Genomic DNA, 18,211 nt, shown 5'->3' on the forward strand with positions numbered 1-18,211 from the left:
GTGTATGTGTGTATTTCAGCTTACTTTGTCTGTGTGAGCATGTGCCTGCCTGGCTGCCCATGCTGACTGTAATGCAGCCTGTCATATATAGGTTAACACTACTCCCCAAGTTACCCAGCCAATCAAAGCTAGGAGAAGGGAGGAGAAAGCCCAGTGGCCCCAGGCGCTACACAAGGCTGCAGTGGCTATCGACAGCACCAATGGACCGGCTTATTGACTGGCCGTCTGGCTAGCTTGCTCACTAGCTGTCTGCCTTCCTGGATCTCCGTCTGCGTATCCCTAATCTATTTGTTTAAAGTCTTAGGTTTACCATATCAGCAGGAACAGGGAGGGAGTCAATAAGTGGGATTTTTTGACCCCAGGTGCTGTTTTAAGTCGCTGTATTTATTCGCCTGCTGATCCACATGGGGGAGTGAGCCTGTCGCGTGCTTGTACGGGGGAATCAGAGACAGAGCCAAAGAAACTAGGGGCGGATTGTATGGCGTTGCTGCGGTCATGCTGTTTTAGCCGCCATGTTCCTGGCTGACTCCGGCGCTGATGGAATGTGTGAATGGGATGAATCCTTTCTTTGCTGTTTTTCCTCTTTTCCAGCCTCCTTCCATCCCTCACACGCACACACACACACACACACACACACACACACACACACACACACACACACACACACACACACACACACACACACACACACACACACACACACACACACACACACACACACACACACCCCTTATTCACTGAATCACCAACCTCGCCCTGACAGGATTACAGCCTCCTCTATGCTTTTTAATTAACGGGTTAAATAGACCCCCTACTATGGACCTCAAAAGGGGCTGAATGTGTGTGGAGGGGGGTAAACGGGAATGTCACATGACTGTTCATTTATACCACTATTAAAAGAATCCTCTGTCCCTCTGATTAGCTCCATTGTGTGTGAGTGTGTGTGTGGCGGGGTGAAGGCTGATCAAAAGACTAATTAACACATCCACGCTGCAGCCAGTTAGTTAGACGACACGCATTTGCCCTTTTCTTTGGGTAACGTAAGAAGCAATGTGCTGTATTAAAATTGTATAAGAGTTTATAAATATATAATTCAATAAGCACATTAGAAACAAACATATTGGCAGATGCTTGGCACTGATGTGTAATTTTATAGCTGCAAACTTGTGATGTTTATACTTAATGCATGTTTCTTTGGTTTGGTTTTATACAGACTTGATTTTAATTTATTTTTAAGAAAACACGGTGCAGCAGTGTGATTTAGTGATCAGGAAGTTTCCAGTCAAACAGAAGTACCTCTGAAAAAAGCATCCGGGTCTCTAGAGAATCCTTCATCTTTTTTATTTTTTAATTTTTTATTAGCATTCACAGGATTATACAATAATAGTGACAGATACATATATGAGCGCATTTTGTTTAGTGGCATCGACAATGTACATATGATTAGATTATTATTATATTATAATATTATAATTGATGTCGAACAGACAACATTACAAATAACAATGACCACACTTGTGACTCAAGCTTTAAAATAAAACATAAGGAAAAAAATTAATAAATAAATAAAGGTAAAAAATAATAATGATGAAAGTTTGATAAAAATATTAATAATAAAAAATATATATACGCAAACAGAAATATATATACAAAAATATATAGACATACAAACATACAAACCCAAAATTTCCAAAGTAAAACAAAAAGAAAACAGCAAACCAACCAAAAACATAAGTTAAATTAAACCAAATTTTTAAAAATAAATAAAGAGCCCATGCTGCCACATCCTACCACACTACTCACAATCCTTCATCTTTGAACTCGACTGATCACAAACGTACATCTTTGACTATTTACTGTCTTGCTGATATTTCAGGATGAAGCTGTTTTTAGCTGTTGGCTGAAGCAGACACATGCGGCTGGGCTGTGCCTTCAAGAGCACAGATGCAGACACATGCATGACTTCACATGCACTACACACTACATGCATGCATGCATACATTCATAAGCAGCCAGGACTCTCCTCCTCCTCCTCCCCCATACTCATGGCATGTTGACCCTCATATATAGGTCATGCTTCGTAGATGCTTTGAAGTCTGAGGTGCATATTGTGAAAACAGAGCTGTTCTGAAACAGAGCTGATGTAACGTTGCTAAAAATCTCAAGTACATGAGTAGTGTTGTTTTCCCAGACAATCCCAAGGCAAATGTATCATGAATTAATGACAGGAGTGGTGTTTTCTAGGAAGGGGGTGGGTAACATTTTACGACTCTTCTCTTGTGGGATACACGCATAGTGGTAGAGAAAGGATGACACTGTCAAAATATGCTTCCTGCAATATGCCAAAGCAGTTTTGGTGTATTGACATGTGCTGGTGCTTGTAACAATGTTTGAAATGCATGTGCTTCTTTTTAGTTCTATAAAAATATAATAAACTAGTCATTCTCCTCAACAGGGCCCTGTATAATAATTCATTTTTAGGTGCAGCGCTGTCAGACTATGTGAAGCCTGCAGCAGATTCTCTACATCATATTCAAGACATGATAAAACGGATGAGAACATTTGTAATTGAGGTCTACTGGGAGGTTAGCAGAAATTGGGCTCACTGAAGCACAGTAAGTCTGCGCCCTGTGCTGCCAGTTTTAATCAATCCACCCTGAGGAGATAAAGCACTTCTTCACCTGCAGGGTGGGCTGAGTTCAAAGTTTCTCAATGAGGCTGAATTAGAAATTAGGAGGCTATTCCTTTATCGTGGTCATAAGTATGTGTTCTGCAGTTATTCTGCTGTTATGGTTTAAAGAAGTTAGATATATACCTTATGTGTTACAGCATTTGGATGGAGTCCGAAGTCAAATTTACAAGAGTTAATGTTAATACCAAGTCTGCTTACTTTGCACATATGAAGCCAGTAAACCATGGCGCTAGAAGTCTCCGCTTTCTAGACGTATCCTTATGTTCTTGCTGAAGTTATATCAGAGCTCTAAAGTCACTGCTTTGTCACCACTTCTGTGAAGTAGGAAGTGTTGAGAATGGGAATTTCCCTCAGGGGATCCGTAGATATCACATTAAGACCCATGCTTTGCCTAGTATCAGTAGATTTAACTTTTAACTTCTCATTTAAAACTGACATTTCATCAATCTGTTACTCATCATGCTGTCAAAGGTGGCAGTTAAGAAGCCCACACACAGTTCATACGCGGGAAAGTGAAATGCTGATAAAAACATGGATTGCTGCTGAGTTCTAACAACATGTCTGGTAGATAGTTGGGATGTCAAGCATTCCAAGGAGACAGATTAACAGTCACACAAATTGCCAGGAAGCTCATCTTTTTCAGTTACATCTCTAATCTTGTCATTAAACTCGCTCTAAAAAGAGGTTTCAGTTGAAATGAGGTTGGGTCATGTAAAAGCGATCGCCCAGAGATATGCAAATGGTGCTCTTCTAGATAAGAGTGGCTGTGGAGGTGGTGCTGTGTGACTTTGTGGAATGTCTACGAGCCTCACTAAAACATGTTGACACCCGTGATAACATCAGTCTCGGTGCAAGCTTCTTCTAATGTTCCTTGGGCAACACACAGCCAGATAAACAGATCCCGTTTCTATAATCATTATTGAGATACGCCTGGTGGAGACAGATGAAGTGATAGTGTGGTCCTTACTACAGGTCAGAGAATTACTGGAATTCTGAACCTTTTATCTGAACTATGATAACACTATAACTGTAAGCCATTGTTATGAAATCCTCCTCAATAGCATGAGGGAGAGACCCTCCATTGACTGTATGACAAATCCATGACAATATAACTGGAAAATGCTTCAAGAAAGTGTTGAAATGGTTTTTCTTTTTTTCTTTTTTGTAATATATAATAATGTGGTAGTAGTAATGGATCTTCGAGCTATTGAAAAATTCTCAGTTCAAAATTGAGGGAGCAAGAAAAAGGAATAAGCAAAAATAAATAAATAAATATTTAAATAAATAAATACATTGAAGGACATTGAGTTATGCTGTATGGGTGACACCATCGTTCATTAATGCATATAAAATATGTAATATATAATATGTAGTGAATATATATGTAATGTCTGTGTATGAATTTTATGTGCTTTGGCAACAGCATGTCTTTGTTCATGCCAATGAAGCAAATTGAATTGAATATAGGCAAACCAAATAAGTACATAAATAAATAAATAAAATAAAATAAAAATAAAATCAAACGAATGAAGGATGCCCCCATGTACCGATACACACAAGCACTAAGCACATCCACTGGGAACAGTCATGCTACCAGCTGTAAGGGCATGAACTTCTTGTTGGTTGTCTTTTAATTCTTGTTTTCTTTTACATGGATATGAGATGGGACTGTCCCTGTTTGAACAAGGGTCTGTTGTCACTATGCTGCTAATGTTCTTAGTCAAACACACATCCATTCTTTCACATTTGACACTGTGATGTCAACTGAAACATGGATCTGACTTAGGCACATTTACTTAAAAACAATAACTTTGAGGTAATTCTTCATCTGATGTATAATCTGCCTTTTTTTCCTCCGCAGAAATCCCAAAGCTACAGTGCAAAGGACTAACAAGAAAGTGAACAATGACCCAACGCTACGCATACAGAACCTCTCTATTCTCATCGGGCAGATAAAAGCCTACTATCAGGTGAGATTTACTTTGTTTCACAAGCTACAAAGTCAACTATCACTTGATCTGAATGTGCAAATCAACAGATAAGTGTGCCTAGGAAGGTACAAGGAAGGTTATATACTGAAAGTAAAATCGGATCTACTGATCTAGATCATGATGACTATCTAGTCCAAACACATTCTTATGTTGTTCAAGCCAATGCTAAGTAAGTATGTTCTGTTCCCATGCTTGTTTGCGCCTGAGCTGGGGTGGTCTACATCCAAACAGTGGCAATGCAGTCACACAGACTGGTCTTTCCCAGTCAAACAAAGAATTGAATGAGTCTACACAAGCACATGCCACATGAAGACTTGGCACTATAAACAGAGATGTGTCTGCAGATGTGTTAGTGTCTGGCTTACTGTGATGTGGTATTATGACCCACAGCCAGATGTCAGAGAGGGCTCTGTAAACATCCAGAGACATGAGGAATGCAAAAAAGCCACAGATCTGCCTTTCATTTTTAAATCTGATAAATCATTCTATCATACATCCCTTTACTTTTTCAATTAATACTGTTGTGCATTAATTGAATGTTGGTATTGACATATTTTGGTTGATGTATGGCGATTCTGGAAACGTTGTAAATGCAGGAAATATGATGCCCAGTGTACCAATCACAGGGCTTACGGTCCGCATCTTTTCAATGCATACTTGCATTTTGAGGAGGTGCATGTCATGTATGCCTCTGCGTTGGAACAGGCCTATGCAGACCTATGGCGTAGGCTACAATGTTGATTTGAAGCAATGGTATAAAACAGGCTTACGGTGTCCCCAAAGAACAACCCCTAAACAAGGTAACTTACGGCATTGCTTTAATGCCTACAAGAAAGATTTGGAAGCTTTAGTCAGAGAGCTGTGAAGGTGATTGAAGCCAAGTCACATGTGGGGAAGCCTTATCTCCTGTCCAGACTGTTTACCGCCTGGCATTTGGTACAAGTTCATCAAGCACTGGAACACATCGGTTCACAATCTCAGTCCAGGTAATCATCACTTCAACTCAATGGAAATTAACTTCCTATTAATCTAATGAGCTGATGAGAGAGTTGAAGAAGTGCAAGGGAGTGGACTATGAGGTGAAGGTGAGAGACAGGCTTCTTGAAAAGATGCCAGAAAGTGAGCCTCCTTCACATTTCTGAACAACGGCATGTTGGAGAACAGATCACGCGTGGAAAGCTGTAAAAGCACGTTGAAAATGATGCATCAATACAGTAAGGGAAGGACCTTTTTGTAAACCCTCTTCTTGGACCATCTCTTGACCACTCATTGATCATATTTCATAAGCATGAGATAGTTGATTTGCCTGTGTAAGTCAGCCCGAACAAGGGCTTGCAGTCCATATCAGGGGCTTGATGCCAACAGCCCATGTAATCCTTATCAATAATCCATCTCACTCTGTATGGCTGCATGCAAATGTGTATCTGTTTCTGCTTAGTATTGTGCACATTTTCCATAGACTATGTCAAAAATGAGAGGATGTGTAGCAAATATTGACTTTAAGTAACAAACAATACCCAAGGTCATAACATGAATTGAGAACAGACACAGACTGGTTATCTGGTTTCTGTTGGCTTATGTTCCTTTGTTACTGAGACACAAGTGAGAGTTGTTCATTTGGCTTTGTTGGCTTCTGTTCCTGAAAACCACTCTCATTCCCAGATCTGACCAAGGTGATGACCAAGGTGCGCCCTGAACCTGTTAATGTGCAAGTGAAGCTGGTTATTTTGGTTTGGCTGCAAGTCAATGTAACTGTCCTTTTGGTGGTTAGGCGCTAAGATGGGCATGGTACTAGTCTCCTCAAAGAATTGCCAAATGTTGTTCCTGCTCCTACACTGCAAAATGTAAATTCTGAGACATTGCTTAACCAAAGCCTGTCAAGTTTGCATATGGTCCTTCTTCATCTGCATCATTTAAATTAGTATACTGTATCATGTCAGTCATCTTTAATATGGTGGGTTGTGCTCAGGGCATAAAGTTAACTTTTTACCTCATTTGCCATTGGCTAGTGACCTCCAAAAATGTACCGGCCAAAAATATTTTTCACCGGCCAAATAGAAAAATCATGCAGGTCTTTAGGCTGTCACTGTGGCATTTTGGCTTTTCATGGTCCCTAATACTTTCCAATTTCATGTTCGTTGTGCCAACAACGAATGAGTTTTGCTTCTGTTTATCCTTTCTGTGTTTGCGGCAAAGGCTGCAGCTCATGGTGTGGTTTGTCGGGTCGTAAGTAAGCCAGGACCGAGGGTGGCCAGCCTTGTCAATTTTCCAGTTTTCTTTGAAACGTCGTATAGTGACATTACTCTGTTTAGCTGTCTGTTCCTCTTCTTGATCGTGTCCTGCCTCTTTGTTTATCCTTTTTGTTTGTTGTGGCTTCACGCCGGGGAATGTGTCGCCACATCTTCCTCGAAACACTCTTCCTGCCGTGCTTCTTCAAGCAAAGGGAATGAATAGAACTCCAGTAGCTGACGTCACGCCATTCCCGATGTACCAAATCACAACACAAGTACAGCGCAACGCGAAGGTCAAACAGTCATCAGAAATGGGTGAAAGTATTAAAACAAAACCTTGCATGCAATAAAAATTTTTGCATCGGCCACTGATGGGTGTGTGTTTTTCTTTTACGCACCAAACTAATTTTTTACCCGTCATTGGCAGTTGGTGGGTGTTCGTTTTACGCCCTGGTTGTGCTGCTATTACGACATTGTGATTATTGCACAAATCAGAAAATTAATTGTAGACACTATCAGCTGTCAAGTTGCTGTGATAGTGATGTAGCTCTTTGGCCTTACTTGAAATGTTAAGAAGTTCTGTATTTCATTCTGTTATAAGGTAATAATAATAATAATAATAATAATAATAATAATAATAATACATTTTATTTAGAAGCGCCCTTTCAAAACACTCAAGGTCGCTTTACAGACAGATTAAAACACAATAAATAAAACAACACGATAAAATAAATAAAAGCAACAAGCAAGGTGTTGCTTTAATGCACCAAGTCACTTCTTAACTGTGTTACAGTTGTAAAACTCAGACACAGCAAATTGAAACAATGTAGAGAGAATATGGTTCACTACATTGCTTCAACAGGGTCTCAGTTGGGTTTATGATAATGGGAAGGAATTGAGCGTGACCTAGCATGCTGTTGCGACAATGCAGTCAGTTAAGGAATGTTATCAGGGCCAAGCAGTTGTACAGGCAGAGACAGATTTCTCACACTTCAGATTTAGTGCTGTGACCCAAATCCTCAGTGACTGTGGCTGTGCATGGCTGTTTAAAGGCCCTTACTTTTCATCATGTAATTTGGTTTTATTTAGATGATGAATAAAATGGAGAAAAAATAAATGTCAAGCCTACTTTTAGTGGTTCTTACATTTTCTCTGTTACTGGGAATAAGCTACGTCCACAAATATACAGATATTTAAAAAACAGATTTCTTTTTATACCAGACGTGCTTTTTAATAATTCTTTGTCCACACTACAATTCAGAAATGGGTGAAAACACTCCTATAATCAATCAATCAGACTTTATTTATAAAGTGCTTTTCATACAATGACATTGTAACACAAAGTGCTGTACATAAAAACAAGCTAAAATAGAATAAATTAAGAAAAAGATCCCACCACCAGCCCCGACCCCAATCCCACCCCACAATCCTAAGGTTAAGAACACAATATATGCAACAATAGTAAAAAAAAACAATACAAATAAAATAAATAAATAAAAAATAAAAAAAGAAGTTGCTGAACGAACGGAGGAAACGCTCTCATGATATCTTAATGAGGAAACACTGGAGGTAAAATAAGATGTTAAAACTCAACACAGGAAATTAAAATCACCAAAATAAAATACATTTCTAAGATAATAAAACACTGAAATATTACACCATTAAAAGAAAATAAGATGCTATACAAAATAAATAAAATAAATAAGTACATAAATAAATAAAGTAGAATAAAATTGACTAAAATTTGAAAAAGATAATAAATAAATAAAACTGTTAAGAATAAAACTCAGTCAAAAGAATGCCAGGCCAGTAGGTGCCGATAATGTGTGATCAGTCTCTCACATCAAACACCAGAAGAACATTATGAGCAAACTTATTGAGAATTTTCTTGAGGGTAGTTGTAATTGTAACAGTGTTCTTTAAACTGTGTATGGAGTGGTGAATTAAAAACTATTGAGTGTGATATATTTACTTGCCCCACGCACCTTGGTATAACTTCGAAGTAAAGCTAGGTTTCCCTCGAAACAAGCTGATATCCCATCTTGGCTCATATGCGTTACATATAAACAGCATCTGCCATGTGCAAGTTGAGGTAGTGAGGCCAGTGTTTTCCAAAAATCCCATATTCGAGGGGAGTTTTTGAAATCTCCACCTTGGGAGGCATTTTCTAAAATGCTTCAGTCACCCAAAAACTCAGTTTACGTGTCGATAAGTGGTCAAAACACACTGCCTAAGACTGACTAGTTTTGAGTTTGTCTTTTTGTCTTATATTCTTTATAAATCTGCTGTTTGTATGTTCTTAGCTTCATCAAAAATGTAGCCCAAGCCGTCAACTCAAGCTTTCCACTGATTGGTTAATTGCTCTGTTAGATCTGGTTTGCCTTTGTTTTAACATCCTGTTAATCCCTCCTGGGTCATCTTATTTAAACAGTCAGCCTATTGTGCTGACTTTGATGTTATAAGCCCACAAAAGCTCTGCAAGCCTTCCTCAAATGGCTAGCAGAGTAATCTGTCTCAGAGTTGTTAGGTCAGTGACCACTGAGGTTAAGTGGTGACCAGCTAAGTGGATGGATGATGAGATGAAAGAGTTAAGGGCATTAACCGGGGGCCTCTTGGTGGCTTGGTTAGAATAAAGACGTACCTTGAATCCTTTACATTCTGGGGCCTATATGTTTATTGAGTTCAACCTTCCTGTTGTATTTAAAAAATCAAAAACAGAAATTACCTTTTTTTTCACCGCGGAAATGATTATTTCATGCTGAACTGTGTGATGCCAGAGTCGAATCTAGGCCATCTGCATGATTTCCTGTTTACTTTTAGTTCCATTTTTAGTCATTTTGGAAGGAAGTTTCGGCTACTTCTGCTCAGCATATATTAGTAAATTGAAAATGTACTGTAATGATTGAGTGACTGAAGTTGACTCTGTGGCTGGAGTGTTCAATACAGGAACATTAGCAGACCTAAACGGGTCCTCTCACTTCTATTTTGAAAGTGTTACTCAAGGAGAATGATCAATCTTTCTTCAAAATGATAATGCTGTCCACTCATGTCTTACAGAATACATAAGGACCTTACCACACATTTTGTCAGTGAAAACAAAATACGGTATTTAGCAGATACTGTTGGTAATCAGTGTCTTGTTAGCATTAGGAGGACTGTGTAACCCTGCTCTGTAACTGTTGCAGGTCTACAGTGTTTCATCAATCTTAGGTTCGTCCCTGTTTGTCGCTCAATTGACCCATGGTCATACCATTGTTCAGACGCATGTGTCCTCAGGCTCTGCCTCACAGAGACCACTTTCAGGCACAATTCCCCCATATTTTCCTGCTGTCTTTGCTGTGTGTTTGGCTGCCCCCTTGATGGCCTTTCTCGGTGATAACTAGCCACTGACAACCCCCCATTAAGCTGTTGGGGTTAAGCTGCGGTGGGATATACTTAATGCATATTTTAGACAAAAGTCAGACTGCATCAGTGTAGTTTTAGGTGTCCTGTCTACATTGGCTACAAAACTTGATTGTTTCAGACCCTGTTGATTGTTTATATTTCCAAGTATTCCCTTTAATCTTCTGCTTATTGATTTACTGCTGGTAGGCCATCAGTGATACAACTTTTAGATAATGAGCTCCTGCAGTAAAACAGAACAACTTACAGTGTCAAGTGTTAGTAATCTGAATATACGCTGATTGCAGTTTACAAAGGAAGAGAGCAATAGAGAGATGCCGGTCTACTTGCATCCTTTGTTTATCATTGGAAATGGGGCCAGATATAGAAGATTAGGGGTACGTCTTACACCTGAATTAATTGACCTGTTTTGTCATTCATGTTCGTCCATGACAGTGTTTTGGACATTTTTGTTTTCCACTCAAGTTCATTGGATCTGAAATGAAAGCGCAACTTGTGTCTGTGTGCTAACGCTATGGGCTGTTATCAGGAAATGTATTCAATGGAAAACCAGAAACGATTGTTGTGTTTTGGCCGTTCACTTACTCAGAAAAGGTATTTTGGGTGGCTTAAAACAAACACTTCTGTTGATGCTTTCCAGAGGGGAATCTTTTGGAAATGGCACACTCTCTGTTCCTGTGTTAGTAGCAAAATGGGAATCCTCTGTAAACAGTGATGTCACTGCGCCATTTGCACGTGTGTTACTTCACCAGTCAAATATCACTGCCTGAGTAGCATGACAATAACATCAATGTTGGACTAATGAGCGTTCGCCATCATCTTCTTGTTTGTTTCTCCTCACCAATCTTTTAAAGAACGACTTCACCTGGTGTTTCATTGCAAAGTTCTACCGCCAACTACTAGCCTATCCTTCATACTCAAGTGTTTACAGTCGCTTTTGCACTAAGATTGTTTCATAACATCTTTATATGAACACAGATTTTTTTTATGAATGTACAGAACATAGCCTGAAATATGGACGTAGGATCCGTGACGTCACCCATCTGTTTCTGAAGCGCTGTTTTGAGGCCAATCGTCGGCGGCAGCCATATTGCTGCTGTCGAGCGATTATGATGTAAAGAGGCGGGCTTTGAGCGTCCTAGCCAACAGCTACAGTGTTCCCACCTGTCAATCAAGTCAGCTGTACCTCTCATTGGAAGACTTGTAATCTCAATATCTTTGAAACTGCCGCGTCAGAAAAAAATTCACCCCCCCGTACAGTGTGTGCCGATCGAGAAATGAGCTATCCAGACGTCACTCGTCTTTTGTACCAGGCTGTAAACATGTTTATTTCTGCTGTAAAGATCGTCTTTTTTGAATTGGTGTGTATGTGGTTTCTGATACTTCCGGAGCCAGCCTCAAACGGATCCTGGATGAACTGCAGTTTTTAGCACTTCCACATTGAACTCATATTTTTAGACTGGAGGTTGCCGCTTGGTACAGAAAGGGTTTCCTGTTTATAATGGGGCCGCTGTCATATACACAGGGCCTTAATAGATCAGTTGGGGCCTAATCACACACAGGTCCTGTTCAAAGTCAATAGAGTTCTTATTTGGCTATTTATAAGGAAAATTGCCTCTGTACTTTTCTTTAGTGGTAGTTTCCTTTTGCTGTGGTTGTTTTATTACTTACAGGTTTTAGAGCCATATGGATAAAGACAGAACAGTTACAGGCTGTAGTCTAATGCACTAAACAGGTTTTCAATTTACTGTACTACTCAGCACTTCGAGGGAGGACTCCATGTGAGTGAAAGCCTTATATGGTTGGTTGCTTCCTGTGATTCTGTACATTGATCTCGCCTAAGGCTATCTGAATTTAATTTACCAAGTGGCCTAACATCAGAGTTGTTTAGAAACCGCTCTCTTGGTAAGAGTTTCATGGCAATGCTTTGTGTGTTTACCTCATCTCTGCATACGAAGACAAAGACACAAACAGAATTCACACAAATGGCTAAATACATTAACCTTTTTGAACCATCAGGGGCCAACACTTGAGGACCCCCCCCCCCCCCACCCCATTTCAGTCACTACTTTTCCGCTGCTCTGTCTTGCTCCTTCACTTCTGCATGAGATATAACCCTAGCTGTGTGTGTGTGTGTGTGTGTGTGTGTGTGTGTGTGTGTGTGTGTGTGTGTGTGTGTGTGCTTGGGAGAAGTGTGCGTGTGTCACTTTCCTCATGGGAGAAGTGTGTAGATTGAATTAGTATAGAACCTGTGAAATGTCAGTTGCTGCAAGAGAAATTCAATAATAATGGTTTTCATTTCATAGCATCAAGAGCATGAGAAGCTCTCTTGGGCTGAGCCAGCATAAGGAGTGTGTGTCAGTGTTCTTGTATGTGTATGTGTGTTTGGTCTGTGTATTGTTCTGGTGAAGTGGATTGTGTAGGAGGAGGTCAATGTCTAGACAAGCTTCAGACTTTAGAATCTGCAGAATAGATCAAGGTTAAACATCTGTAAGCGTGTGTGGGCTTGTTCAGAATAACGTACTCTGCATTATTATCACATAAAGGCAGACATGATGATTGCAATAACATTTCCCTACTGTCAGTTAGGGTGAGTTCTAATGCTAGCAATGATTCGCCTCTCTGTTTTCTGAGTGGGATATTAACTTTTTCAGTTGCTTGGTCAACCTTCAGTCCTCTGAGGGTTTCATTTCTCTCTCCAACAGCCCAAATATGTGCTGGGCCTCTTTTTAATTTAGCGTCCTTGGTTTGGCGTACTTCAGTAAAGTGAAACACGGAGTCCGGGCCAGCCGAAATAAATTCTTTGTGTTAACTGTGTTTTCTCAAGGCTTGTGAATCTCGGTCTGAGAGAGCATCTGGTGTCATTGAGTTTTGAGAATTTTGAAGCGGGATGTGTTATATTTTTTCCAATCACAGAAACAGACTTTTTAACATTCTTACAAAAGCACACATGCACCACTGGATGCCACACTTGTTGTCGGCTTGTTTTATTGCAAAAATGTTGGGCTTTACTTTGGGGAGCAGAAAAGTTTTCCTGTTGCAAAGTGTTGCTTTGGAAATAAAGGCAGGTCTGTCCTCTCTTTGCCACTGCTTTGGTTTGGGGTGTGGTGTAAAGGCTCAGAGCTCTGTTTTGAATGTTTATAAGCTAACAGAGCCCCCCATTCATGCTGGGCAGGCCTGGTCCAAAAGCTGGGCTCAGAAAAGAAGAAGGTATAGGATAGATTATCAGGCCGTCTATGTGTTTAATTTTAATGTAGGCCACATTAAGAGAGATTTTTGTATTACCTCTTTCGGCTGTCTCTGATCGTTGTTGTTTTTAAGAGGCATTTGATATTGGAATATAAAATGTTTTTCAGTTGTGACATGATAACAGTCTATGTCTCTGATAGCATTAAACCTAAAGCATGAGAGTACAACATTTGAGATGACATAGCTGTCTCACCTCCTTAGCTTTGCTGCCAGACTGTGAGGACAAATGTGTCTAATTGGAAACGTTAAAAAGCCGACATTCCCACTTGCCATCCCAAATACTATGAATTATTGTGTCATAACCATATTTCTGCAAGTGCCTTTCCAAATCCAGTGTTCCTGAGAGGAGGAAGTAGGAAACTCAACTGTGGCCTGCTTTCTGGCATGAGAGGCAGGTCTTTTTTCTTGTTGACCTAGAGCCTCATTAAGATGCTCTTTTACTCAGACAGACTGAAGCTGAATCGCAGACTCACACACACCCTCACAACCTCTCATCTGCTGCTACATAAAGTAGCAGTGGATGGTTATTTTTGTTTTAAACTTCTTCAAGAGGAGTTTTCAGTTCTTTTATAATTACTGATTTTTCCTTGAAGCCAGTGTGTCTTCTCTCGCCTTCAGCTTGAACTTTGATAAAATCTACAAATATTTCCTCTCTTTATCTTCGTTTTGTAATTCTGGAATTCCCCACTGCCTCTTTGTCTTGTTACTTCTTTGCTCATCAGTCATGAGCAAATCTGTTTATTAGGGCATGTGCTTCTAGCTGCAGGCTAAATGTGTGTTGTCATGCAGACTCACATGCTACACATTCACATCTGAATATCCTGTTGATAGCAGCTAGCTTACTAGCTAGTACTGGTAACAATAACAGTCCTTCATTTCTTATAGGAGCGGATTTCAAAAATACTATTCAATACTGAGGTGAATTAGGTTGATATGTCAGGCTCAAGCCATAAAATAAATGTTATGCTTTTTGTTGTGTTCCTGAATTGATTCCTGTGCATGGTTAGTCTGCAAAATAAGATCCATGACCTGGCATTTGAAGTAACGTACTAATCAAATCCCTGACTCTATAAATATGGACTGTTATGTATCCTTCATGCTTAGCCAGGGGCATCGCCAGGAATTCTGGACCCCCTGAAAAGATATCTCAGTGGGCCCCATCACCACAGCCAACCCTACAAAATATAACATTGCTGCTATAATACTGGTGTATTTGCATTATACAAAAACATATGCTTAAAACTATCCTGGTTAACTGACTCAAATCTAAGCTACATATCAATATCTTTTTTTTTTTTTTTTTTTTTTTTACAATTTCTACAAATTTAAATGCACAATATTGACCTTCAGGCTGCCCACCTTTTTAAACAAGATTATTTGAAGCCAAATGACTTGTTGAATAACAACAAGTGGGCATTATTTGGTATAATCTAACCTAATGAAGTAAAATAAAACTCTAAAAACCTACAGTTTACTTTTAATCAGATTCAGCCACACTTGATGCTATGAAAAAATGACAATGACAAGCATTTTTCTGCATAGACAGCTGTTTAAATCACACTAATAGCCCAATGTATGCACTTTTAACTTATTAATCGCGCATCCACATTGATTGATTAAGGATCACAGTCTGTTCTGCAGCCACTGTCCACTTAGCACCCCAGGAGCTGCCTGCTGCTGACAGACAGCTGCGGTCCCAACTTAACTAGAGACTCTCCTTTTTTCCAGAAAGGAATTCTGAATGTTTGTTTATTTATTCAGACAATTTTAGTTATCTTATTGCAGTTCTAACAAAACAAAAGAAAAGAGTAGTAAAATAATGTTTTTATTTCAGGCCCATGAAGCCCCCCCCCCCCCCCCCCCCCCCCCCCCCCCCCCCCCCCCACACACACACACACACACACTTTTAGCCTATTAACATGTGTCTTATTAGATTTTGGAGAACCTAAATCCACATGATGGTTTAATTGAACAAGTAGTACAGTTTGCTTAAGTCTGAAGAAAAGCAGTGAAACATCTCATACAAGAGAAGTGGATTCTCAATATGAAAACCAAATATATTTGACCTTCCTGTCTCTGTTATGATTAGTAACCTATAGTCATACTTAGTTCTTGTTCTGATCACACAGGAACAAAGGAGAAGTATTCTAGTGAGTGTTATACACTGTTATCATTGCCACCAGGCGTTCTGATAACCCTCCGTCTGTAAACACTCACTTATTCTCTGACATATTTGTACATAGACGTCCCCTCTGTATTTCAGCTCACAAAACCCCTTCTTAGGGGGTGTACCTTTTTTCACCCAGTACCACTGACCAATCACTTCATACAGTATAATGACAGCATCCAGTGGAAACTGAACATTGGTTTACCAAAATAACACAGCAGGCCTTTTTTTTGTGCATGTGTTTCATATATGATTGTTTGAACATGTGCCCACTCGTGCAAAAGAAAACATATGAAGGGAGTTCTGACGTCGTGTAGGTTCACATATGGTAAAGGGGAGCCATTTTTAGGCAGTGTAGCAGAGCGGCTGTGTTAAGGGGAAGCTTGAAGCTGGCTTCTTGTTTTTTTTTTTTGTAACACTCATAAAACATGTTGGCTGGTAATAGGAGTCACTAGTTTTTGAGGAAGTGCAAAAACCTTACTTCTTTCCTTTGAAGTTAGATTGTGAAGTGTTTTTTTTATTGTAGTCATCAATCACACCTCTACGGTACATCATGTGGAAAACACACAGCCTGTTTCCAGTCCATTATCAATACATAAAAAATCCAGGTTGTAGCAAGTCAACACATTTTATCTGTAAATATAGGACATTAATCACTGCAAGGGAAGTAATCTGAAGATTTGCTAACTGGACTGAGTTGTAAACTGCAGATTAGAGTTAAAACAACAAATCAACAATAGTGCTTTGTATGGATGAGGTGTTAAAACGAGCAATGTTTGCATTGGCAAAAAGTACATCAAAAGTAAAACATGTCCTTGTGTAAAAATTTCCAGCCAGTTTTAAAAAGAGTCCTGGGGCTATTATTGGGTCTGGTTTAGGGGGAGGTCAGGCCTACCAGTCCCACCTGCCTCCACCTTTTGAGACAAGCAGCATGGATCAACCCAACCACTCGTCCAGCCTCGGGGCTCTGTTGTAAAAAGCACTCTAGCTGATAGATAACACCAGAGAACAAAAGAAAGCAGCTTCTAATGGCTCGTTCTCTCCTCCTCCTCATGTAAAGAGATGATCTGTCCATCTGGCCGACAGTAGACCCCGACCGCTGTTCTTTTTGGTTGAGTTGTTGAGCCAAGAGCAACTGTTGAGTTTCCTCTGTCAGGGCAAATCTAATTAATTAGAGGAGCTGCTGAACAACTTTTTTAAATGGCAATTTTCAATTAACCAGAATTTATTTCATGATTTAGAAACAGAAACGTACTTTCTTAATCCCCAGGGGGGAAATTCAAATTAATTTTTTTTAAAGACCAATGAGGATCATTTTTCTTTTCTCATACTTTGCTCTTCTGTCAAGTTAAAGCATTTTTGCCTCTCAAAGGATATCTTTGCCAACAAATGAAATATATATGAAAGAAAACATTTAGATTTTCAAGCCACCCAATGATGGAGAGTAGATTAATCTCTGCGGTTATGATATTCATTTTTATCTTCCTTGCACAAATGAAAAGAAAAATCCATCAATGTGTATCAACACGCCCTTTTTGATTGTCAATTAAACCCTGTCTGCCTGCTTTTGGCCGGCTTGTACGACCAAACTATAACCCTACAAATCCTCCTTGTTTTCCTGATTAAAGTGCCAGTTAACATCTCTGAAATAAGGAGGGAGAAAGGAAATAAAAGCCTTTCATTATCCATCAAATGAGCTGTTCTAGCAACGCTGATCTGCTCCTTGAACTGCACTGCGCAAACCCCTTTTGTGTTCTCATGCGTCTATAACGGCGTTGAACAGCAGGGGAAGCCTTCTCTGCATTGATTCAGTTCATGGGGATGCATTGAGATCTGGCGTTAAGTGGTTTCAGTGTGTGTTTGTGAGAGTGTGTGTGTTTGTGAGTATATGAGAGGAAGAGGAAGCATGCTCCTTCCTATTGTTGGTGGTAATAACCTTTTCAAGTTCATAATCTCTGCAGTTTTTTCAGCGGGAGAGAAGTCCGCAGTGCCATACCCAGGAGAGGGCTTATGTTTGTGTGTGTGTGTGTGTGTGTGTGTGTGTGTGCGTGCGTGTGCGTGTGCGTGTGTGCGTGCGCGTTTGAACATGTACTTTACTATGTGTGTCAGACTTGCTTGCATGGGGAAAATAAACCCATCTCCTCGTTTCTATGGTAACACTCCCTGTCTGCAGAATGGGTGTGAATCAGGCTTTCAGGGTTCAGGCAGGATTTATACCCACACACACACACACACCATCACGGACTCACATTCTACAGACAGGCATGCACACACACACACACACACACACACACACACACACACACACACACACACACACACACACACACACTAACACACAGTGGTAGTACAATTAGTCCCCTGTTTAAGCTGTGACGGTAGCGGAACTTGTGCTTGGGTGGAAAGATGGGGAGGAGTTGTAAGGAGGTGTGTGTGTATGCATGAGGATGTGTGTATTTTGGGGAGGCCTGGTTGGACA

General features: G+C 39.9%; 1 protein-coding gene across 1 annotated transcript in view; it reads left to right on the forward strand.

Moving 5' to 3' along the window:
* The window catches only part of LOC117811584 (girdin-like), an 82,624-nt gene that overhangs the window by 12,371 nt on the left and 52,042 nt on the right, over positions 1-18,211 (forward strand). The window contains 1 exon segment of the mRNA XM_034681944.1: positions 4,554-4,662. Coding sequence (XP_034537835.1) covers positions 4,554-4,662 — 109 coding nt within the window.

Source organism: Notolabrus celidotus, chromosome 4, assembly GCF_009762535.1.
Source record: "Notolabrus celidotus isolate fNotCel1 chromosome 4, fNotCel1.pri, whole genome shotgun sequence".
Classification (NCBI taxonomy): domain Eukaryota; kingdom Metazoa; phylum Chordata; class Actinopteri; order Labriformes; family Labridae; genus Notolabrus; species Notolabrus celidotus.